The sequence below is a fragment of the Sorex araneus genome, chromosome X (assembly GCF_027595985.1).
Source record: "Sorex araneus isolate mSorAra2 chromosome X, mSorAra2.pri, whole genome shotgun sequence".
NCBI lineage: Eukaryota > Metazoa > Chordata > Mammalia > Eulipotyphla > Soricidae > Sorex > Sorex araneus.
This window is the reverse complement of record NC_073313.1, coordinates 109,732,144-109,757,717: the sequence shown is the minus strand read 5'-3', so window position 1 is coordinate 109,757,717 and position 25,574 is coordinate 109,732,144. Positions and strand designations below refer to the sequence as shown.

The window sequence follows — 25,574 nt, the reverse complement described above, 5'->3', positions numbered from 1 at the left end:
TTAGCTACTTTCCTTTCTTTGGAGGTGGGGCTCCTAAACAATGCTGACAGGGCTCTGGAGCCACTCCCAGAAATACTAATCAAGTGAGACAGACTGTTAAATACTTGGGATTGTCGGTGTTAACACTGGCTGGGTTGTGTTGAAGGTCACTAGAGCAACACAGGGGTACTTAGAGGGTCAACATGGCTTAAAGGAGTATGGTCTGAAGGGTATCAAACTGAGAATCTTGTGCTATGCTCTAGACCTTTAAGCTATCTCCGTGACCATTCAATTAACCTTTTGAGGTTAACTCCCTACTCTGTACATAAACTTTACCTTCTGTGGATAGTCATATGAGGTATGTGTATCTTGATCGGGCACACAATCTGGTCTTCCTCTGTCCTGCAGAGACTTTAATGAATACAAAAATATAGTTTTAAAAGGAGACAGAGTGCACACACCCAGATCCAGGAGGACTAAAGAGTAACAGCTGAAAGAAATCCAGATAAAAATACTCCAAGACACATCCTAGTTAGAATGAAGAAAAATATAGAAATAGAATACTGGAAATAGCAAGATAAAATATTATGCACAAAAGAGAATCCTAAAGATTTATCAAACAAATCCCTCCAACCCCGAAGACAGTGGTGGGATACAGTGAAAATATTAGAGGACCAACTGGTAGGACAGGGAGGCCCCAGGAAGGAAATAATGTCAGACAGGGACCATAGTGAATAAAAGGTTGAGAAACATTGCACTAACCAATGGAATATAGAAAACAGAAAAATTAGAATAGAAATGTGCCCTCTCCGGACAGAAGGTGTAAGAGTTATACCCTTCACTCTCTTTTCTTTCCTGCCCTGGCAATCAAGAACCCTGTATCTCTGGGCAGAAACGTTACTATAGAACTGCACTGAAAATGTAAGTATAACTAAGAAGCAAACTATTTGATGTATTAAATAACTGAAATTTATAGTTGATTTATTGCTTTGTTGTTGGTTTATGATATTAGGTAATTTCATAAACTTGTTAAGATTCACCAGACCTACCATCAAAATTCCAGCATATGATTTATTCTCACAAATATACAAAAATAAAATCCTCTAAAAATCTTTAGTTTATGAATTCTTCATCAACATATTAGGAATACCTGAACAGATTAATTTCAGAAAAGTGTGTGATGGCTGATGACAAGTTTTTCAACTACAAAATAGAAATCATGCTCAAAGAACTGTTCCAACTTAAATACATTTACAGCCATTTCCTAAATATTGTTATTCAATGTTATAACATTGACAAAAAGAAATTGACTCCTAGACCAGAAATTTTGCATGCTCACCCCACTTCTTCTGTGTAACTTTCTCCTTGTTTTCCAACTTCTCCCATACCCCAAAAAAGTGAAGTCTAAGCTGTGCTAGTTTAAGAAACATGGGCATCTGTGAGTGCACTCTTAAGAAGGAATAGCAACGGGGGCCAGAGCGATAGCACAGCGGGTAGGGCATTTGCCTTGCACGCGGCCAACCCGGGTTCGATCCCCGGCATCCCATATGGTCCCCCAAGCACCGCCAGGAGTAATTCCTGAGTGCAAAGCCAGGAGTAACCCCTGAGCATCGCTGGGTGTGACCCAAAAAGCAAAATAAAAAAAAGGAGGAATAGCATCCCTTTAATGTTGATTACTGCCTTGTATCCTGAATTACTCGGACAGGTCCCAAAAACCCACAATCCTGAACTGGACAAATGAAATGGAAAACACAAAATTATTTCTTAATATTAAAAGTTTTGAGGCCAGAGAAATAATATTGGGGTTAAGGCACTTGGCCTTGTGTGTTGCTAACTCTGGCTCAATCCCTGGCACTAAAAATGGTCCGTTGAGCGAGGACCCATTTGGGTTGAAAGATGCATGCCAAAAGTAGAATATAGACCAAACATGATAGCCACTCAATAACTTTACTGCAAACCACAACACCCCAAAGTAGAGAGGGAGCAAAAGGGAATGCTCCGGCACAGAGGCGGAGCGTGATGGAGGGGACACGGTGAGGGTGGTGGGAGGGATGCTGGGACCACTGTTGGTGGAAAATGGGCACTGGTGGAGGGATGGTTACTCCATCCTTGGATATGACTGAAATGCAAGCATGAAAGTTTTTAACCCTGTAACTGTACCTCAGGGTGATTCACTAATTTAAAAAACAAACAAACAAATGGTCCCTTGGGCAATGTCAGGAGTAAGCACTGAGCACCACAGGGTATGGTTAACAATCCACCCCCAACACAAAAAAGTAGAAGTGCTTGGAGATTCTATTGTTTTGTGATGTTTTGACCAAAAATATACAAAGTAAAGCTCAAGTATTAAAATCTTCTTTATATCAATTAACCTATGGAAAGATGGTTTTATTATTAATCCTTTCATTTAAAATCAGTTTTGAAGAATCTACCAAGAATATTAAGGAGTCAATGCATATGTACTGCTTTTAGAATAGTCCCATAGTACAAGAGAAAGAACTAAATTGTTAAATACCCACCAAGTTTGCTGTAGAATCAGAAGCAGGATAAACATCTGAAGTTTTATAGTCATTTTCTAGAAGACAGAAAGTAAAATTTTAAATGAGCATTACTTTAATAGTTTGAAATTTTATAAACAATGAAAAATGCCTGATTATATAAAAAAACCACTAACCTGAAGAATAAACACATTCTTTATGATAGCCACCTGGGAAGAAAAAGAAGTACAATTAAGTTCAGAGAAGGCCAGTCTTTTTCTTAAATTTTCTGGATATGTATCCAAATCTAATACATGTAAATTATATATACGTATATATTAGTGTATATAGTGTGTGTGTTACCTTTGAAATATGTGATTTATATGGTATTTATGTTTTTGAACTAGTTGACAGATACTGAAGGTAAGTTGGCTGTAAACAATATTTTCCTCCAAAAATTCCCTTTATTCCTATTACTCAGAGGTGAAAAACTCAGCTGTGACCATTTTCTCATCAGGTAATCAAATATGGGAATTGTGTACATCTGCTCTGGAGTTAGCCCTATCTAGAACTGAATTCTGATCCCAACAATTCTTTAGGCAGTTTACTTAATCTTTTAGCCTCATTTTCTTTACTGTAAAACAGAAAAAACAGTACCTAGATCGTGGGTTAAAGTGTGGAAAGAAATTAGCATGGTCCTTATCATACTGTAATGATTACTATAAAATAACCTAAGTATAACCCAAAATTTAAGTGAACAATATGAGAATGTATCATGCCTCATCTGTTTTTTTCAGCATTGTTTCAGCTTAACTATTCATTACATTTTTGTAATCAAAAGATGGTTTGATGGATCAAAGTACTTTGCCTTAAGGCTACTACAACACGAAAATGCAGGGAAAGTCAATCCTAAATTGAACCACAATAAACCCCACAGGTCAAACTGGACTTCACTCTTACACACAAAAGACAGAATTTCTACAGACTGCAGATTGAAGATGCTAAGAATAGATTTGGATACCCTATTTCTCTCATTTTAATTGAGGCACCATTATTTACAATAATACAAATAATAATTTTCATGCAAACATGATTCGGAACATCATAACACCACACCACAGTGTTATATTTGGATATTCTGAATATGCTACTTCAGGGGAACAAGTACATATGAAGACCCTCACTGTGCTAAAAGGTAAAGATAAAAGTGTCACATCAAGTAAAAGAGATTATGCATTTTCAAACATGTGCACACAATGTCAGACCATGCATCCTCAAGCACATGTATATACAATCATAGATTCATCATGAACTAGATTTTTTGTTCCTCATTAACTTCCTAGAAATATCTATTTTCTTCAAAGTAGCAGAAAAAACATCACACACAAAAAATAAAGATCTTGACTGGTAAATCTATCATTAGACTGTCTCACGCCTCCTCAATTCATCCACTCCTCCAGAATTATTTCCATAGGAATATGTAGTTTTACAGAAAAATAATAAAACTAAGTACATCCTAGGTGAGCGGAAAAATTCAACAACTGTTGAATACATATAGACTTAAAGTGAAACAAACCTGCAGTCAAATATGATCTCTGCCAGTCACAGAGGTCCACATATTAGATCATTTTGTTTGTTTTAAATATCCAGTTTGGATACATTCATTAAACCACAAAGCAACTTGGCTGTTCTCTACATCTGAGAGGAGGAGGAGATGGAGGGATAATAGGGAGTGGCTACTTACAGGAATACGGTTTCTTTGGGGGGTACTAAAATGTTCCACTGAAACTCTAATGCCACTGAACTGTACAGTTTAAATAATTGCATGGCAATTATATCCCAATAGTTATAAAAATTAAATCTCTGCCATTTACTAAGGGTATAATTTTAACCATGTCATTTACCATTTAAACCTCAAATTCTTCATTACAGGTTTTCAAAATTCTGATAGGGCAATCTAAGTATCTTGCTTATAAAAGTATTTTATAAATATATTTTAGTGAAGGGCTGGAGCGATAGCGCAGCGGTAGGGCGGTTGCCTTTCACACGGCCAACCCGTGTTCGATTCCTCTGCCCCTCCAGGAGAGCCCAGTAAGCTACCCAGAGTATCGTGCCCGCATGGCAGAGCCTGGCAAGCTACCCATGGCGGCGTATTGGATATGCCAAAAACAGTAACAATAAGCCTCTCAATGAGACGTTACTGATTCCCACTCAAACAAAATGATGAGCTACGGGATGACAGTGACTTTAGTGCAGAAGATGAACAATTGATTTCAATGAAATCTATTCAATGAATTTAGTAGATCAAGCAAATATTTAGAAGATCAAGCAGACTTCAACAAAGAGTGAATTTTATAGCAATCTTATAAAATAACAGCTAGTCACATAAAAAGCAAAGTGGTTACACAAATGCTGAAGGCAACTACCAATAGCTCTTCACTAATAAATGAATATGTATTTTCTATACCAAAATCTCATCAAATTGAAGCTCACTAAAAACCAATTCAGAGAGCTGAAAATAAGCTATGCAGTGCAGTTATCAGACCAGAAATCTCTTTCTACTAAATACCAAGACATCTTTAAAATCCAAGACATTCTAAAACTGTTATCTTCTAAACTGAGCTACCAAAATTAAGCAAGAGCCCCAAACAAAGCCTTTTAGTCTATTTAACACTCCTGATATGTTAATCTCCTGCCTCCACTGGGAGGGGGGGCATGCAGCTCGAGGGTGGGGCAGATTAAGTTTCCCTCCCCGCCCCAAGCAGTGCCCTGCCATCCGAAAACCTCCAGAACCCAGTCACAGCCATGCTCAAAGCCACTCTCCACACGCTTAGACAAGCCCCACCCATGAAGGAACCAACAGAGGAACCCAGGTATGCAGGACCTGTGGCTGAGATCTCCAAGCCTGCTGGATTGAGACTGGGCCTTCTCCACCCAGATCCCCAGTTTTCCAGTAGCTTGGCAGTCACACCTACAAAATGACCCTGGTGCCATGTAATCTCATCAACAGCCAAGATCCAGAGACTATAAAACAAAGCTCCCGGAAGAGAGCAATGCACAAACTCACACGGCAGCACCTGACAAGCTACCCGTGGCGTATTCCATATGCCAAATACAGTAACAGTAATGGGCCTCATTCCTCTGACCCTGAATGTGACAGGGATGAATAGAGACATTACTGGCACCCGCTCCAGCAAATCGATGAGCAATTGGAAGACAGTGATACAGTGATATGCTACTGCCACAAGAAGCACCTGTAAGTATCAACATACACATACCCCTAACTTGCTCACCATTATCACTGTGGCCATCAACCTCTGAATTCAAAGTTTGTTTGCTTAAGCTATGTCCTCGTCTGGTAACATGGTATCTAGAAGTTGCAGGAACCATCGCAGAGGGCACTCCATGACTCTGTATCAAAGAGATATACATACAGTTTTGCTTTGTAGTTATAAAAAACAGATTAAAGAAACTAAACAAAGAATATCAATTACTAGGGTCCAGAGAAATAGGAGAGTGGGGAGGGTACTTGCCTTGCATGCAGCTGACCCAGATTCAATCCCTGGCACTACATATGGTCCCCCAAGCCCCAACAGGAATGTTCCCTGAAGGCAGAGGGAGGAGTAAGCTCTGATTCCCACAGGCATCCCCCCATCATCAGTAACCGAAGAATATCAACTATGTTTTAAAGAGCACTCTGGAAATAATTTCCATACAGAGAAAATTTTAATAAAAACTAGAAAATATATTACCCCATACTGATATAGCCAAGATTATCTATAGCCTATCTTCTCCCATCTTTAAAATTGCTAAGATAAAAATGTATGTTTTCCAGGAAAGGCTTTATTTGGTTGTTAAAAAAAAGAGCAAAAAAGTATATACAATATACATTGCCTTTACTATAAATTTAATGGATTTTTAAAAATAAAGCTTTGACAAACTTACAGGCAAAGGTGGATAAGCAGTCTCATCCCCTTCTTCAACTTCATAGAAAGTAAATGTTTCTTCCAAGCCCCTGGGCATCTGTCCATTCCCCGGGGCATAACTATACTGGCATTCCTTATTCATGCAATGCACCTGGCGGTGACTACGTCTAAAGGAACTTTAGTTCAGAGAAAATGAAGAAAATGATATAACACTTCAGTTCAAGTATCTCAACATTAAATAACACTTTAAAAATCAGTCAATATGCTTAACACTTAAAATTCATTTACCGAGATCTATAGGAGAAGTTGTCATAATTCTGGCAGCATCTTTTTCCTGGGCCAGGCTGAAAACCCACTTTGGGAACTACTACATTGTGCCTGTTTGTGAAACGAGATTCCCTAAGAATATGAGAAGGAAAAACAAATAAAACTCATTACCCACTAGACAATCTCTATAAATAGAACTGACACATCTTTCTAAAATCATCCAATTAAAAAAGGTTTGTGGGGGGCTGGAGCAATAGCACAGCGGGTAGGACATTTGCCTTGCACATAGCTAACCCGGGTTTGATTCCCAGCATCCTATACGGTCCCCGGAGCACTGCCAGGAGTAATTCTTCTGTGCAGAACCAGGAGTAACACCTGAGCATCGCTGAGTGTGACTCAAAAAAGCAAAATAAATAAATACATAAAAAAAGGTTTGTGTTCCCAAATTTTGATGATACTCCATAGTCTAGAATTTCTTCAATTGTTCCATAATTCCCTAGAATATGAAATTAGAAATATTCTGACATATTCACTTGACGAGACTTTAAACACACATAAGTTCTTTCCTCTATGCTCCCATTAGGCAGGATTATAAAAAAATAAATTTTCTTTCATAATGGCCAGTGAGGTAGGAAATGCGACAGGCACAATGTAGTAGGTGCTAAGTACTTGGCATGTACAAGGCCCTAAATTTAATCCCTAAAGCCACATAACCCCTTCAAAACAACCCCTTCAAAACAACCCCTCAGTACTTCTTGAGCAGAGCCAAGCCAACATAATACATATAGCCTTCATTTTTCTCAAGAGCCACTGACCCTTGCTGGGCTGATCTCTGTCACAAGAGGTCCTAAGCTACTGAATACCACTGGGTGTGGTTATTTAGAAAAAAAATCTGTCATTGAACACTTCCAAATAACTCAGAGATGATTTTTCTAAGTTATTAAATACTTTTTTTTGGTTTTGGGGTCACACCCGGCGATGCACAGGGATTACTCCTGGCTCATGCACTCAGGAATTACTCCTGGAGGTGCTCAGGGGACCGTATGGGATGATGGGAATCAAACCCGGGTCGGCCGCATGCAAGGCAAATGCCCTACCCGCTGTGCTATCGCTCCAGCCCCAAAGTTATTAAATACATCTAATACTTCTAAATAATTCAAGTATTCAGTAGAGAAATCTAAGAATTCAAGAGAAATCTAAGTTATTGAATACTTCTAAATAACTCACAGAGATCTTGGAAGCAAGTGAATCCTTACCTGGGAACTATATAACCCGAACCTTGTCTTTGAGATGAATGTTGAGGATGAAAATGTTCATTAGGTATAACACTGCCAGGAGCTGGTAACGAATAGTGCATTGGAGGGGTATTCCCATAATGCATATTATGCTGAAGCCTGGGAGGGAGGAAGGGGTCTCCTCTGCTGTAAGCCATAGACATATAAACCTCTTTGCCTCTTACTTTTTTGAATATCTTCTTCCGTTGTTTCATGTCCATCTCTGACACTGCTTTCAGGAAAACAAAGAAGTAGCAAATAAATTTTATAACAAAAATGTTCAGTGGGGCCTATACCTCCCTCAAATTACCAAATATAATCAAATTTAAAATTGAGGCAATTTTTAAAGGATATTCTACACTTTCCATGTAGAGGAAGAACCAGCAAGAAATTTCTACATAAATGAACATTTCAGTACTTTGAATGTGAACAGCTTTGGATACATAAAAAAACTTTCAGTCACTTATTATTATGAAAGTTAATGCCTGCTAATATGTTGCTTTTCTTCATTATTATTTTGGTTATTTTAGAAATATTTCTCCCTTAAGTTTTAGAATTTAAAATCCATTGTACCTTGTTTATAGGATCCTTCAGAACAACAGTTCTCAACTAAGGATAATTCTGGATTCTTCCATTACACAACAAATACACATGGGCCATTATCTACAATGTCTGACTCTTTTTTTGGGGGGAAGGGGTCACACCCAGTGATGCTCAGGGGTTACTGCTGGCTCTGCACTCAGGAATTACTCCTGGCTGGGGGACCACATGGGATGCCAGCGATTGAACACGGGGTGACCACATGCACGGTAAATACTCTCCCCACTGTTACTGCTCTAGCCCTGTCTGACTTTTTTTATTGTGGCAACAAGAAGGATAATGTGAGTGGTATCATATGGCTAAGCATCCTTCAATACACAGAAACAATTTACTACATTACCCACATCAAAATGTCAATAGTGCTAATATTGGAAATACTTGCACTACACATTTTAAAAGTGAAGTAGAAAGGCATAGAAAGAAAAATTTAAAAACCTTCAGCATACAAACCCATATTTGGGACATAGCTCCCATGCATTTTCTGATAACCTCTTCCTCTCCGACTGGCATTCCAGGAAGGAACAGGTGTCACTTGGGTAACTGGCTTTAAGTTACTCAGTGGAACAATATGCCTAAAGTAAAAGAGTCTACCATGAAGCCATTCCAACACAGACTTAATTAGCATTAGATACACATCCCCCATATCTCATGCTTTATCTTCAAATGTGCTTTACTTAAATCTGACACTAGTTCCCTGTTAAGGTTGTTTAAGCTTGGAAACCCGTGTAGGGATGGAGGAATGTAGCTCAGTGGCAAAGCACTTGCCTTCCATATGTGTGGCTCTAGGTTCAATTGCCAACACCTTATGGTCTCCCAAACACAGCAACCTACAAACCACCAATCCAGGAGTAGCTCCTGATCAGTGGACTATGATCATTAAAAAAAACAAGGAAAGCCTAGGGGCTGGAGTGATAGTACAGTGGTAGGGTGGTTGCCTTGCATGCAACCAACCCAGGTTCAATTCACAGCATCCCATATGGTCCCCTGAGCACTGCCAGGAGTAATTCCTGAGTGAAGAGCCAGGAATAACCCCTGTGCTTCGCCAAGTGTGACCAAAAAAGCCAAAAAAAGAGAGCCTAAGAGTTAAGTGTATAATTTTTCAGCTGTCTGCAGCATCTATCATATTCCAAGAAAAATATTATAATACAGTGCTCATCTACAAAAATTCATTATTTATCACTGGAGAATTATATTTTTTACACTCCACTTAAATAGGCTTGGCTATAAAACCCACTTTTGCCAATAAATAAAAGTGAACTGTTGCTTTAGGAATCAGTATATGCATTGTCATGTACTGATTCCTAAATGTCAAAACTTGTCGAAGTTTTCCTGTCTCTGACCATGGAAGTATGTGTCAAGGTAAAGCTCCTATTAGTCTGCTTCTTCTTTGCTGACTCACTGTAATACAACTGAACAAGAAAACTTAATTGTTTTAGGGCTGGAGTGATTGTACAGCGGGTAGGGCGTTTGCCTTGCACGTGGCCAACAGGGGTTCAATTCCCAGCATCCCATATGGTCCTCTGAGCACCGCCAGGGGTGATTCCTGAGTGCAGAAACCCTGTGCATTGCCAGGTGTGACCCAAAAAGCATAAATAAATAAATAAATAAAATTTAAAAACTTAATTGTTTTAAGCTGTGAAAGGTTTTTAAGATAATATTACCAAACACAGCCAGTATCATTTAAAGTTTATAAAAGTGTATCAAAAGCATCAACCTCAGCAGGAAATTTTGGGGTATCATCACTTACTAAATCAGAATCATTGGGAATGGAACTCATCTGTGTTTTATTTTAAAATATATGTATATTTTTAATGAAGGCACGGTCATATACAAAATTGTTCAAAATAGTTCTAGGCATGCCGAAGACTACCTGCTATTCAGGCACTTTTTAATTTTTTTTTTTGGTTTTTGGTTTTTGGGTCACACCCAGCAATGCACAGGGGTTATCCCTGGTTCATGCACTCAGGAATTAATTACTCCTGGTGTGCTCAGGGGACCACATGGGATGCTGGGATTCGAACCTGGGTCTGCCTCGTGCAAGGCAAACGCCCTACCCGCTGTGGTACTGCTCCAGCCCCTCAGTCACTTTTTAAGACTAGTTAATGTACTCTGGATCTACTGCTTGCAGTGTGATTGGGTCTGTGTTTTTTACCTATATGAATATATTTATACCACCAATTAACAAGGACCTTTTGGCCCATGGGATGGTTACCTCCCATTAATCTCTTCTAACTTCCCACCTTAATTTCTTTCCTTTGCTATCCTTCTCATTTTTATAATCTACAGTGCAGGATAATAAAGTTATCCCTCTTTGATACCTTGCATTTCCTTGCTGTGACTTAAGATGCCTTCAAGGTAACTGTGATATACTCAAGTTTGAGAATGACAAGACAAGCTTACTGTGATACTGGCAAATTCTACAAACCAGATTTTCCATTAGCACAAAGATTTTGTATGAGGACTCTGTTGGTATATTTTAATGATTTGACCGCTGTCCAGTTCCTAGAAACTTTCATATATTGATATAATCATTATTTCCTTTTTTAGAATATGCTTTCATAACGTGAAGTCATCACAGGCTAGTATCACTGTATCACTGTCATCGATTTGCTTGAGTGGTTACCAATAATGTCTCCATTGTGAGACTTGTTGTTAGTGTTTCTGGCATATCGAATACACCATGGTAGCTTGCCAAGCTCTGCTGTGCAGTCGAGATATTCTCGGTAGCTTGCCAGGCTCTCCGAGAGGGGCAGAGAAATCGAACCCGGGTCAGCCGCGTGTAAGGCAAACATCCAACCCGTTGTGCTATCAGATGTGAGGGCGATCTGACTGCGCCATCTGTCACAGGCTAGTACCAACTATTAATCTGTTTTTTTTTACTAGAATTCTAAAAAGACATAACTTAGATAATCACCAAGAACCAAGGATTTTATAACTCAAACCAAAGATTTTAATAACTCAATAAATTATATTCTTACATTTCTGCAAGTTCTTCAATGAAGACTGTTACTGAATTGTTATCATTTCCAACTTCCTGAATATGTGCATTATAGTATCTTCCACTTGATTCCAAGCGAACCTTAAAAAGTAGAATAATAAGAATATATCTAATATCAATATTAGCAGACTAAACTTAAGCCAAAGAAAACTGGAGCTCAGTGTCTACTAATTACAGAAGTTGGTACACTGCCAGTTCAATGGGGGAGGCAGACACATACTGAAAGAGCCCAAACTAACCACAACTTTGTTATTAAAATTTACATAAACATCTAAAAAGGTTTTTAGCATTTTATAAGTATGCTTTAAACCAATTACTGTTTAAAAACACAATCTTGGAAAAACAAATTATCTTTATAGAAAAACTAACCTGACACTTGTCTCCCAAATAGTACTGCCTTCCAGCATACTCCATGTAGTCAGATTTTTGAAGTTCTTAAAAAAAAAGAAAAGAAAAAATTATATTTAAGCTCACCTATATTGGATCCGGGCTGCAGAGATAGAACAGCGGGTAGGACGTTTGCCTTGCACACAACCAACCCGGGTTCAATTCCTCTGCTCTTCTCAGAGCCCAGCAAGCTACCGAAGAGTATCTTGCCCTCATGGCAGAGTCTGTTAAGCTCCCCATGGCGTATTGAATATGCCAAAAACAGTAACAAGTCTCACAATGAAGATTTTACTGGTGCATGCTCGAGCAAATCGAACAAGGGGAGAACAGTGCTACAGTGCTATATTGGGTTTGCTGTTATTGATATCTTGTTTTGTTTCTGTATACGGGACACACATCCAGTAATGCTCAGGGGTTACTCCTGGCTCAGCACTCAGCCATTATTTATGGCAGTACTCAGGGACCATATGGGATATCAGAAATCGAACCCAGGTTGCCCATGTTTAAGGCCAGTGCTCTACCTGCTATACTATAACTACATCATTTGTAAAACTATTTTTACCATTGTCTTTTATAATGCTACTACCATACACTGAAATCTGGTATGAAAAAATAATCTTAAAGGGTTATTCCATGACTTTTTAAAAAAGTAAAACAGTATTTTTGTTTTGGTTTTGGGTCACACCCAGCGATGCTCAGGGGTTACTCCTGACTTTGCTCTCAGTAATTACTCCTGGTGGTGATCAGGGGACCATATGGGATGCTGAGATTCGAACGCAGGTCGGCTGTGTGCAAACAAACGTCCTACCCGCTGTGCTATCGCTCCAAACCTATATAAGTGTTATTTCGAAAAATGTAGAGGGCTGGGGGGCGGGGAGGAGGGGGAAACAGAATATTCCATGATTCTCAGTAGTAAAATACTACGGTATTTTATTATTTTTGTGGTGGGATTGGTGTGGAGGAGTCAGAATACAGGGCCTCACATGAGCATGACAGTTTATTTTCTATTCAATCACATTCTTGGCCCTTTATCTCATCATAACTTTTGAGAGAAACTGGCAGTTTGGGTTTTTGAGCCACAGCTGGAGGTGCTCAGGAGTAATTCCTTGTGGGGCTCAAGGGAGCATTAATTGACAGGGATCAAATCCAGTGACAAATATCAATCCCAGGTCTCCTGCAGGCAAAGCATGTGTGCAGCCCATTGAGCTTTCTCCTCAGTCACTCGTACAGTCACTTTAAAGCATGGTACCAGAATAGTTCACAAAACTTTGTATAAAAAACCAGGTGGAAATTGAGAGGTTGTAATCTTAAGATTTACCTAAAATCAACAGGATTTGTACCTTAAATTTTTTTTAGTCATCATGAAATTACAAAGTCATTAAAGACTGGGTTTCAGGCATACAATGCTTCAACGCCAATCCCTTCACCAATTCCCAATTCCTTCCAACAGTGCCCCTGCCCCCACCCCATCCCATCTGCATTTACCTCCCACCCACCAGTCTGCTTCTACAAGAGGCAGTTTTTTAAAAATAAGTTTTTGCACTGTGGTTTACAGTAGCTGATAGGGTTTCATACATAACACTTTACCACAAAGACAATGGTGTGACACTTTTGATCTCCATCCAGTCTGGGACCATTTGCAGAGAATGAAACGAACACACACAAGGACTGTCCAAGCTTTAGGGTAGACTGGAGAGCCATCAGTAATCTCAGAGGCAGGCCATTTATTCAATACAATATAGCTCTGCCACCATGGCTCCCAATAAGTAAACCATTAAGTTGACAAACAGTAAGGACAGTGGGTGAGTCAATAAACAATAGGTACACAAAGAGCAGTGGCCGAGGAGGGAGATTTCACATAGTCAATCAGTAGGCAGCTTTATAATATAAAGTCGTGGCAGTTTCTATTCTATTTTTCCTATGTCTACATCTAAAAGACCCTGAGCTGTTTATTCTATCCTTGCCTGGGTAGTGTTATACCCTGCAGTTATCTGTCCTCTATCCTATGCTTTCCTGCTATTGTATTCCTTCCTGGATGCACCTTTCCAAACTCTTTGTATTGTAAGACCTAAACCTAAGTTATTTTGAACAACTTAGTGTGTTCCATGAGGAGTTAACCTGAGTGAACTATGATTCAAAAAGTTGGATATGTATATAAACCATTAAAAGTTATTCTGAAGGTATATTTTATCAACTGAGTTATAGGAAAGGATAATCACCTATTTCAAGGACTAGCAAACTTTCTTGCTGTAAATATTTTGGGCCACACAGACTCTGCTGCCACTCTTCAACTCATAAGACCTTTATATTTTGGACACTTAAATGTATAGTTAACACACACATACTTAACACAGTTTTTATTTTAATATATTTTCCTGCCACTTAAAATAGATTATTATTAGGTCACATACCAAAACAGGTGGCATGTCAGATTTGGCCCACAAGCCATTTTATCAAGTACTGATCTAACAATTTATCAATGAGAGCAGTACGGTGTTTAAGACAAGCAGGTCAGTTTCCATTTATGACAAATTTCTAGTATTTTCATCAAGATATCTAAAGGCTATTTCTACAGTCTTTGCAAAACTGAAGTCCCAAATAAACATCAGATTCTGACAGATCCCTTCGTCCTCTCTATTTGTCTCTTGCTTTGGATTAAATCATATACCAAGTTAAAAAAAAACAGCACTGCACTGAAAATGTCTCTTGTTATAAATGATTTGCAAAACTATTCTCTTTGATCTGTCAGGATTCAAAGGTATCCATCCTGTTGAAATATTACCTTTTCTGCTGTCCAACCAAACATCAAATTCTACATTACGATAGATTTCTGGGTCCAGGGACTTCAGCACCTTATATGGGAAGAGCATCTTTGATGGATTTTCTGTAGACTTAAAAAAATGAATCATGCTACCAACTCATCATCCTTACCATTAGTCTTCCCTCTTTAAGAAGAATTAATGGTCTGTCTCACCCACCCCCATGTTATACTATGTACATGTGATTCACATTTATTAGAAGAAATGTTAAAGAAGCAGTATGCAAACCATCTAAGAGGGTTTGGATGGATGAAAGGAAATACTGTTTAATGCAGGCAACAACTCATGACACGTTACATAAATCATTGCAACATAGCCCAGGATTAAAAATTCAGTCAGAGCTATTCAACAAGTATCATCGTGATATGCACAGAGGCACAAGTGGTTCTGTACCAAAACAACCTGAAAAATGTACTTCATTCTAGTTAAAACCTGTTTCAATCTCCCAATGAATTATCTTTTTTTCTTATATTTACCTACAATCTAACCATATTTAATATTCTTCCCAAATTACCCTCACTTTGGTCATAAACACTCTTATAACAGTATTTGGCCTGTTTAGCTGGCATCAAACTGAAAGTCTGCTTAATTTTAGGTCTACATATAGTAAATTCTCTCAAACTTGAATAGACCCAAGGTCAATACTTATTTTCTTTGACTAAGATTAAGAATATTTGCTTCCATAAAAAAGGCAGCATCAGTATATTAATTACAAACTAATTATCAATTTGCTTTGAAATACTTTAATTTTGAAAACAGCTTCTGAAATTTCTCATGTTCAGATTGTTTTGAAAAAAATTCTACAATTCCATAAGAAAAAAATTAGTACATTAAGTGTACATTTTATATTTTCAAATTAAGATTTTTACAAAGAAAAGCATTATCAACTCCTCTCCTGCCCCATATAACTAGAATGGACCATCTCATCATAGTTCAAGCTATAATGCTGTAAGTCAAGATTATGAAAATTCTTTGCCATAGAAAATCTCAAACCTTTTCTGCTTCTGTTCCTTCGCTGTATCCCTCTGGCGCATTTTCAGTGTTGCTGCTGGCATCCCATTCTTCACTCCTAATATTCAGAACAAAGAGATTTATATAAACGTAGTAGCTATTTCTTACATCTAATGATTAGATTGCCACCTACTGGTAGAATAGCTGTTTTTAAAATGATTCAAATATTTTTTCTCTCAACATCTACATATATATTTCCTTTTAATATGTGCTACAATATTATTAATATACAAAACATATTACTTCTCCTAAGTATGTCTCATACTTCAACAGGGGGACACATTCCTAAGATAAATTTCTACAATGCTAACTTCCCTGCCTCCTGTTGTTTATATCTTTGTGTGATTTACCTTTCAAATTTTCTTCTAACCGATTCATAGGATGCATGTTCCATTACATTAAAAAGTGTGCCTATGTCTCTGATCTCTTTTTTGATGACAATAGGCAAGCACTCATGTTCACCAATCCCACTGGCAAATAACTGGCAGCTAGCAGAAACTGAAGATCTGTCTCAGATCTGCAGTAAGTAGTGTATTGCTAAGAGCCATGTGAGAGGAAAGTCTACCCTTCCCAAAGTTGAAGACTCGCACTCAGTCCTGGCCAAAACCTACCAGTGTTTTGTGAAACCCAAAGCATTAAGATACATCTAAACAATATTCCTTAAACAGTATTTCTTTTTTTTAATTGAGTCTATCCCTCCACAAGTGCACATTTTCTACGACCAATGTCCTAGTATCCCCACCATCTCAACCTTCCCCTTGTCTCTATGGCAGAAAATTTCCACCATACTCTCTACTTTTGAGCATTATGGTTTTTAATATAGATACTGAGAGGCCATTACGTTTGGTCCTTTATCTACTTTCAGCACGTATCTCCCATCCTGAACCATCCCTCCAAACATCATTGACTTTGTGATCCCTTCTCTATTTCAGCTTTCTCCCCCAGCTCATGAAACCGGTTTCCAAGCATGGAGCAATTGTTCTGGCCCTTGGGTATCAGTCTCATATTATGCACAAAGTAGTGCAGGCATTCTATGTCTGTCCCTCTCTTGCTGACTCATTTCACTTAGCACAATACTCTCCATAACCATCCACTTATGAGCAAACTTCATGACTTCATCTTTCTTAATAGCTGTATAGTATTTCATTTTATAGATGTACCAAAGTTTCTTTAACCAGCTGTCTGTTCTCGAGCACTCGGTTTGTTTGCAGATTCTGGCTATTGTGAAATGTGCTGCAATGAACATACAGGTGCAGATGGCATTTTTACTGTGCTTTTTTTTTCCACCCTTGGGATATGTTCCCAGAAGTAGTATTGTGGGATCATATGGAAGCTCGATTTTTAGGTTTTGAAGGAATGCCCACATTGTTTTCCAAAAAGGCTGGACCAGTCGGCTTTCCAACCAACAGTGAAAGAGCGTCCCTTTTCCCCCACATCCACACCAGCACTGCTTACTCTTGTTCTTTTTGATGTGTGCCTGTCTCTGTGGTGTGAGATGATATCTCACTGTTGTTTTGACATGCATCTCTCTAATGATTAGTGATGTAGAACATTTTTTCATGTGCCTTTTGGCTAATTTTATTTCTTTTTTGAGGAAGCTTCTGTTCATTTCTTCTCCCCATTTTCTAATGGGGTTGGAGGGTTTTTTCCTTCTACAATTCTATCAGTGTCTTATATATCCTGGATATTAACCCCGTATCTGATGGGTATTGGGTAAATACTCTTTCCCATTCCATGGGCTCTCTCTGTATTTTGGTCACTAACTATTTCTTTTGGGTGCAGAAGCTTCTTAGCTTAATGGAGTCCCATTTGCTTATGTTTGTTTCCACTTGCTTGGTCAGCGGTTATACGGTATTCCTAACTCATAAATGGTGCGAGCGGAGATATGCTTTAAGCTATTGAGTTTGTGGTAATACTGTGGTGTTTTGTTGTTGTTTTGAGCACCCCAGCAGTACTAGAGGGACCATGTGGGGTACTGGGGATCGAACACAGGTTGAAAGTCTGCAATGCAAGCACCCTACCCACTGTACTATCTCTCCAGCTTGGCAATCTTGTTATGTTGCAACAGGTAAATAGTGAAGAATGAAACAACTTTTACTGATAAATGCCGCTACCCCTCCACCATATTCCAAATAACTCTTAAAAATCCCTTTAGCAAAAAAATGCAAGCAATTAAACATCCAAGAAATAGAACTGTGGGTTGGAGAGACAGTACAGGAGGCAAGACACTTCCCTTGCATGTGGCTATGATAGCTGCGCCCCTGGTTTGAATCCCCACACAACATAAGGTCTCCTAAGCACAGCCATGCAACACTCCTGAGCAAGGCTAGAAATACCCCTGAGCACCTCTATATGTAGCCAAATTTCAAAACAGAAAGAAAAGAAAAAATAGATCTGCAAGACAAAAAGACTAGGTAAGAGCTGCCTGGTAGCAAGTTCGTGTTAACTTCTAGACTGTACAAGGAATTAAGAAGAAATATTACCTAAACTTCATTATATAAAACATAAAGCTTTTGACTTAACCTGCTCAATAATAGCTGCTTCATCAGAGCCACAGAATCTATATTAAGTACCAAACTCAAAAGCTCTCAAAACTCCCCTTAGCCTGAAAGATTCTTCCACTCACTGGAAGGTATGTCTAAATCTGTTCAATAATACCTTTTCAGAATGTGTATGTCAGTCTAAATCTGCTCAATAATAGCTGCTTTCTTCAAAGATGTAGAATCTACATTCCTAGTAAGTACCAAAATTATAGTGTGCTAGAAATATACTTAGTTACTAAGTATACTCTAAACATCTCAGCCTGCGAGTTTCTCTTTTCACCAGATCATATGAGACTGCATTGGTGCACATATTGTTATCTGTGTAGTAATCGGAACGTCTGGTTGAGAAACAGTTCTTAGTCAAAGTGTGGTCCATGGTCTACCTACATCAGAACACCTGGATATATTTCTTTAAATCAGATTCCTGGACCCACTTTCACCTCAAAGTTTTTTGAGCATAGACCCAAAAATCCACCTTTCTAACATCCTGAGTAATTTGTATGTAATTAAACTTTGATCATCATGGGATCACACAGTTTTGTTCTTTTCTAGCAGTGAAAATAATTATCTAACTCTGAACTCTCAAAGTCTGAGCATACTTAATAAACCTTACCCTTTGTTGTGTCCTTTTAAAAATGTGTTGAAATACTGTATGCCTGAAACCCATCCATGAAAACTTTGTTATTTCACAGGGACTAAGTTTTAAAAATGTGTATATAGTATTGGCACTGTGGTTGTAGACATAGGTAGTAACACTGTACCCCCTAAAACATAAACATTTATATACCTGTAAATATATTACTTCAATAAAAATACATTGAAGGCCATATACCCTATATACATGCGTATAATATCTAAGTTTTAAGCTTCTTAAGTCCCCTCCACATTCATACAGTGATGAAAAGAAACAAGAAACACAATGATCTTGTAACTGATATCCTCATCCCTTTTATTACCTATCCTGAGTTGGATTCTTGCCCGAGGTAATATGGGAATCTTCACTGGCAGTCACTGCATTGTTTCTATTCTTCTTGGAACCACTTCGAAACAGTTCAATTGCAGTATTCAACTCGCCTTCATCCACAACAAATACATCTTTATAGAGAATTTCATACAACACAGCTGAGGAGAAAATGATGGAAACAATAATTGTAAAATTAAAATTAGTTTTCAACAAATGAAAAATTTGGGGCTGGAGCAATAGCACAGCAGGTAGGGCATTTGCCTTGCACACGGCTGACCCGGGTTCGATTCCCAGAATCCCATATGGTCCTCTGAGCATCGCCAGAGGTAATTCCTGAGTGCAGAGCCAGGTGTGACCCAAACAAAAAATTTTCATAATTTAGTACGCAAATGCAGTAGACAGCAATGGGACATATGATGGGTCCGTCAATTTAAATACTATTAGAAAATTGTCTAAAACAGCACGGAAATATTTATAAAACTTTCACATACCCTGACAAACAGCAGCACTTGACTGAAATTGTTTCGAGTATACTGAATCATAATGACCATTACTTGAATAGCAGAGTAGAATCTGAAGAAAAAAATCACAAAGAACAACTGAGCAAACTTGACATTTTATTAATATGAAACACTTAAAATTAAGGCGCTAACCAAAAACTGATGGAATTAAATGAATACGCGTTTTAAAAAGAAGTTATTTTGGCCTGCTGCCGAGATGTGATCTGCACGAGCATGACTCCAGAGGGCAGCTAAATTACTTTTGGTATGGGCAGCTCCTCACAGAATGTCTCCAGACTGAGGAGAACGCCACCGCCCCATGCCTGCTCAGGCGAAGAAAGGTATTTCTCTCTCTCGACTCTTCCTTGCGGGGGTGAAAGGCGTGGCGACCGCCATATTAAGACGACCACAGATGAGAGTTACAAGCTTTCAATGATCCAATATCTGGAAGAAATCTCCCTGGACTTAGTTGCTAAAGTACAGAAAATCCAGAAAAGTACAGAAACCCAAAACCGCGCGGCCGCGACCTAATATCTCTTCACAACAGGTCTGACTCTAGTAGGGAACTCCTAACAATAATAGTGAGGTTTTTGTTGAAAAGTAAAGAGAAAGTAAAGTGAAATTTCTCAGTTATGGGGGGGGCGGGGAGGATGGGAGTGGTACTGGGTTTTGTTTTTTTTTGTGGTGGAATATGGGCACTGGTGAAGGGATGGTTGTTTCAGCATTTTATAACTGAGACTTAAGCCTGAAAGCATTGTAATTTCTACATGGTGATTCAAACAAATAAAATTTTTATTAAAAAATAAAAAGAAGTTATTTTTCAGCATCCACATGTGTTATAAAATGCCTTTCTCTAATTTCTTTCAATCAGCATAATTTGTCGAGTATGCTGAAAGTAATCAGGATTTTTTTAACTTTAAATACAGATGTGAGGGGCTGGAGCGATAGCACAGAGGGGAGGGCGTTTGCCTTGCATGCGGCCGACCCAGGTTCGATTCCCAGCACCCCATATGGTCCCCTGAGCACAGCCAAAGGTAATTCCTGAGTGCAGAGCCAGGAGTAATCCCAGTGCATCGCCGGGTGTGACCCAAAAAGCAAAAACATAAAAAATTAAAAAAATACAGATGTGAGGGGCTGGAGCAATAGCACAGCGGGTAGGGCGTTTGCCTTGCACACAGCTGACCTGGGTTCGATTCCCAGCATCCCATATGGTCCCCCAGCACCCCCAGGAGTAATTCTTGAGTGCAGAGCCAGGAGTAACCCCTGTGCACTGCTGGGTGTGATCCAAAAAGCAAAAAAAAAAAATACACATGTGAGATAAATAGATTTTCGTAACAAAATTTTTCTGCCAATGACTTTTACAAGCCAAAAATCAGTAAGGCTGACACTAGAGAGATAGTACAGTAGGTAAGACACTCGCCTTGCATCAACCACCTGGATTTGATCCCTGGTATCACTGCTGAGTCCTGCCAGGAGTAATCACTGAGCAGAGAGGCAGGAGTAAGTCCTGAGCTCTGCCAGATGAGGCTCAAAAACAGTCACTAAAGTTATACTATCTTAATCATATTGCTGTTAGTATACGAGAAAAGTACTATTTTTCAAATTTGTAAAAAATTAGAACTTTTAGAAAATGACTTCATGGATATGAGAGCTAAGAGAAATCAAAAAATCCATCTTACCCTCTGAAAATAACTAAAATTAAGTCAAATGCCAAAATACTCCAAACTATACTATTACAGCAAAAATGCTCCCTGGCTTCAAATGATAAAGACCTGTTTATTAAACTGCTCTAAAACTGTTCACATTCTTACTCAAAAATGTGTCCTATGAAAGGGATGTAATTCTTACTGATTAAAGCTGTTTTATTTTGAGCACTCTTTGGTTTGGGTAACCTTACGTATCAGACAATTCTTTGTGATCTTTGTCAGAGATGTAACCAGCAAGCTTCCTTAGGAAATTATCTTAAGCACTCTGTTCGCTAACTTCCTACAATACCTTGAGTTTCCCAAAAATCAGGTTCTCTGATTCCAGATCAATAACCTCTTTACCGATACTTTTTAAAAAAAATGTATTAGTGAGTCACCATGAGGTACAGTTATAGACTTACAAACTTTCGTACTTGTGTTTCAGTCATACAATGGTCGAGTGCCCATCCTTCCACCAGTGCCCATTTTCCACCACCAATGGTCCCAGCATCCCTCCCCCACCTCACTTCATCCTCCCCCAACCCCACCCACTGTAGCAGGGCACTACCTTTTGCGCTCTCTCTCTCTCTCTCTCTCTCTCTCTCTCTCGCTCTCTCTCTCACTCTCTCTCATTTTACCCATACTTTTTAAAATTACAATTCAAAGTGGCAAAAGTTTATTTTGATTCAAAGATACACAACTTGACATTACTATTATTTTTTATTGAAGTGACACTGCACTATAACACGTAAAAGTTTCAGGTGTTCATTATAAATTGATGCCTATATGTTCCCAATAAAATTCTAATTCTATACTTTATCATACAATTGGTCATTTTGACTTGATTTACCTTTTTGAGTGACCTTTATATTGTAAGGTGGTACCCTAAAATTCAAATTTGTTGGGGTACTACCTAATAGTTTATTGAGGCCTGTTTATTGGGGGAGTAGGTGAAATGGAACAGTTTTAAAATTTTATCATCTTCTTTAGCATGCATCGCCCAAAATTTCTTGATCCCAAACCTTGACACACAATGTTGCCTCTAACTACACTGCTTTTGAGCTCTTTTATTTTCCACGTAATGTCATTAATAGAACGGCATTCTCTAAACACCCAAGTAGAAAAAGCCTTTTTTGTATGTTTTTGTTCAGACAAAATAAATTCAAATGTCTGTCTTCATGGCACCATAATCTTTTTGCTAGTTAAGAAGTTTTTGTGAGCTGAAGTCACAGTACGGCGGGTAAGGCATTTGCCTTGCACGCGACAGACCCAGGTTCGATTCCCAGCATCCCATATGGTCCCCTGAGCACCGCCAGGAGTAATTCCTGAGTGCAGAGCCAGGAGTAACTGCCGTGCATCACCAGGTATGACCCAAAAAGCAAAAAAAGAAGCATTTTGTATTCATACTGCTTAACATAATGAGCAGTAAAGTGTTTGGGGTATACTGTTGGGGATAGATATTTGCTGAACAAATTAGATGACAGTACACCTTAAGTTATAAACTGTTTAGAAGAAAAAATGATAAAAATATTTGCTAGCGTTTTTAACCAAGCCATTTATCACTTTACAGGCACCTATCACTTTTCCTTAGTAGGTAGTGGACACAAGTCATTGACTTCAGTAAACTTTCAGAATGAGAAAAAAATAAGTGATGGGGTTGTAGAGATACTACAGTGGCTAGGGTGCTTGCCTTCCATGCAGCCAACACAAGTTCGATCCCTGAGACTCTATATGCTCCCCTCATTCCCACCAGGAGTGATCCGAGCTCAGAGCCAGAAATAAGTCCTGAGCACAGTTCGGTGTGGCTCCAAAACCACACATACACATCATTCAATGTGATATATCAATGTGATAAATACTATATTTGGGAGTACTAAAGAAACAACTCCAAGAGAATTTGCAAAACTTCAGACCAACATTTCAATTAAAAAGGAAAAAAAAGAAAATGCATAAAATCCAGACTAGCTGGTTATCCAGACTATACTAAGGTTGAAAAAAAAGTCAGAAAGAATGTTTCCAGGATGATCTTCCACAATCTGAACCTTATTTTCTAAACACCGAAAAGCCAATTTACACTGTAGGTTTCTTTTCCAATTGTAGAGTGAAAAAACAATTTCAAAAAAAAATTCCTGGATAATCAAATAAAACCAGAAAATTTTTCTACATGTTTGTACAGGAGATTGACAGTGCTTTTTAATTAACTTAAAATGTATTTCTTAATATACTAGAAAGCCTGAACATAATTCAATTCCTCATATTTTAGTGAATATTCACTCATCTTACCTTATCTTTATAGCCATTATCTGTGACACAAATTGGAGGTTTTCCAGGATAGCGATAAAGAATGAAATCTCGACTACATAGGTAGAAAACAAAGTGGATGAAAATAGTTAATATAGCATATACAAGAGACAATTATAAGAACACTTTTTATGCATTTAATTAATAAACACAAATATTTTATGCATTTAATCTAACTTTAACAAATATTTAAGAAACTGATAACAATTCAGGGTAGATATCTAGCTTCCCCTAAAGTCTGTGGATGTAAAAAACTGTTATTTAGAGGTATGACTGAGTAAAGATACATTACCAATTCAGGCATGTTTAAGATAGGGCGGGGGGGTCTCATTTATTTGAATTAATGGTTGCAAACTTTTATTTGAAAAGGCCAGATAAATATTCCAGTTTTTGTAGTTCATACGATCTAAATGAGTTAGACACTGTAGCATGAAAAATTAGAAAATACATAAGTGCACATTAACTGTGCTCCTGTAAAGCTTATGACCTGACCACTGAAATTTAATTTCATATACTGAGAAACCTCTTTGTCTTCACTATTTCAAAAACTTGTAAAAACAGTCTGAATTTTAGGGCCACACAGAAAGAAAACATGTGAATTTAAAAGCTGGTCCTTGATTTAAAAGTACTTCTTCTATGCTAGTGTTCCTTTAACATTTTTCCAAACAGTCCCCCATATTGTAGTGGTTGGCCTAGTCTGCTGCTATGGGCCTTATTAAAGTGTTTTATCATCTGTGTTTCCCTTGAAATATTCTGAAGGCTCACAAGAGACCATATAGCCCTCAGTTGTATACTATTCTTGGTGAACTGTGAGAAATGAGAAGACAGGGGCTGGGGTGATAGCAAAGCAGGTAGGGCGTTTGCCTTACATGTGTCTGACCCGGGTTCAATTCCCAGCATCCCATATGGTCCCCTGAGCACTGCCAGGAGTAATTCTTAAGTGCAGAGCCAGGAGTAACCCCTGTGCATTGCCGGGTGTGACCAAAAAGCAAAAAAAAAATGAAAAGACAGCAAAAACACTAACTTGAACAAGGCTCATACCAACAGGGTTCTAAACCCACTAAGATACATATCAGTATTCCCCTGAGCGGGTGATACCAACTTCTGTGGGGACCTTGAGTGATCAAGGGGAAAGGTTTGCACCCTTGGGTGCAATCTGGTGTGTTTTCACTTAAAGCCCATCGAGTGGGAAAGAATATGTACCCAATGCCCATCCGATAAGGGGTTAATACCCAGGATATACATGACACCAGTAGAATTGTACAAGAAAAAGACCTCCAACTGCATCAAAAAATCACTGTCACTGTCATCCCGTTGCTCATCGATTTGTTCGATCGGCACCAGTAACATCTCTCATTGTGAGACTTACTGTTACTGGTGTTTGGCATCAAAAAATGGGGAGAAAAAATAAACAGAAGCTTCCTCAAAAAAGAAGTACAAATGGAAGTATAAGCACAAAAGTGTATAAATCTGTAACTGTACCCTCACGGTGATTCTCTAATTAAAAATAAATAAATTTAAAAAAAAAAAGTTAAAAGTAAAAAAAAAGAAGTACAAATGGCCAAAATTCACATGAAAAAATGCTCTACATCAATCAACAGGGGGATGTAAATCAAGACAATGAGATATCACCTCACACCAGAGAGACTGGCACACATTCAAAAAAATAAAAGCAACTAGTGCTGGCACAGATGTGGGGAGAAAGGGATGCTCCTTCACTGTTGGAGGGAATGCCCACTGGTCCAGCCTTTTTAAAAAACAAATGGTCATTTCTTCAAAAACTAGAAATTAAGTTGCCATATGACCCCACAATACCACTTCTGGCAATGTATCCCGAGGGTGC

The 25,574-nt window shown here is 38.4% G+C and overlaps 1 protein-coding gene across 3 annotated transcripts in view; it reads right to left on the bottom strand.

The window, feature by feature from the left end:
- Nucleotides 1-25,574, bottom strand: part of LOC129399934 (putative bifunctional UDP-N-acetylglucosamine transferase and deubiquitinase ALG13) — a 46,464-nt gene that overhangs the window by 14,855 nt on the left and 6,035 nt on the right. For 2 of the 3 annotated variants that reach the window (XM_055121397.1, XM_055121398.1), the window contains 15 exons: nucleotides 23,714-23,786; nucleotides 19,737-19,818; nucleotides 19,238-19,403; nucleotides 15,721-15,796; nucleotides 14,691-14,799; nucleotides 11,891-11,955; nucleotides 11,502-11,602; nucleotides 8,974-9,095; nucleotides 7,906-8,155; nucleotides 6,671-6,781; nucleotides 6,402-6,558; nucleotides 5,750-5,867; nucleotides 2,654-2,686; nucleotides 2,499-2,554; nucleotides 316-390 (listed from right to left, as the gene is read on the bottom strand). In XM_055121397.1, the coding sequence (XP_054977372.1) occupies nucleotides 316-390; nucleotides 2,499-2,554; nucleotides 2,654-2,686; nucleotides 5,750-5,867; nucleotides 6,402-6,558; nucleotides 6,671-6,781; nucleotides 7,906-8,155; nucleotides 8,974-9,095; nucleotides 11,502-11,602; nucleotides 11,891-11,955; nucleotides 14,691-14,799; nucleotides 15,721-15,796; nucleotides 19,238-19,403; nucleotides 19,737-19,818; nucleotides 23,714-23,786 (1,594 nt within the window). The remainder of the gene's footprint in view (nucleotides 1-315; nucleotides 391-2,498; nucleotides 2,555-2,653; nucleotides 2,687-5,749; nucleotides 5,868-6,401; nucleotides 6,559-6,670; nucleotides 6,782-7,905; nucleotides 8,156-8,973; nucleotides 9,096-11,501; nucleotides 11,603-11,890; nucleotides 11,956-14,690; nucleotides 14,800-15,720; nucleotides 15,797-19,237; nucleotides 19,404-19,736; nucleotides 19,819-23,713; nucleotides 23,787-25,574) is intronic. The other variant, XM_055121399.1, reaches the window with a different exon arrangement.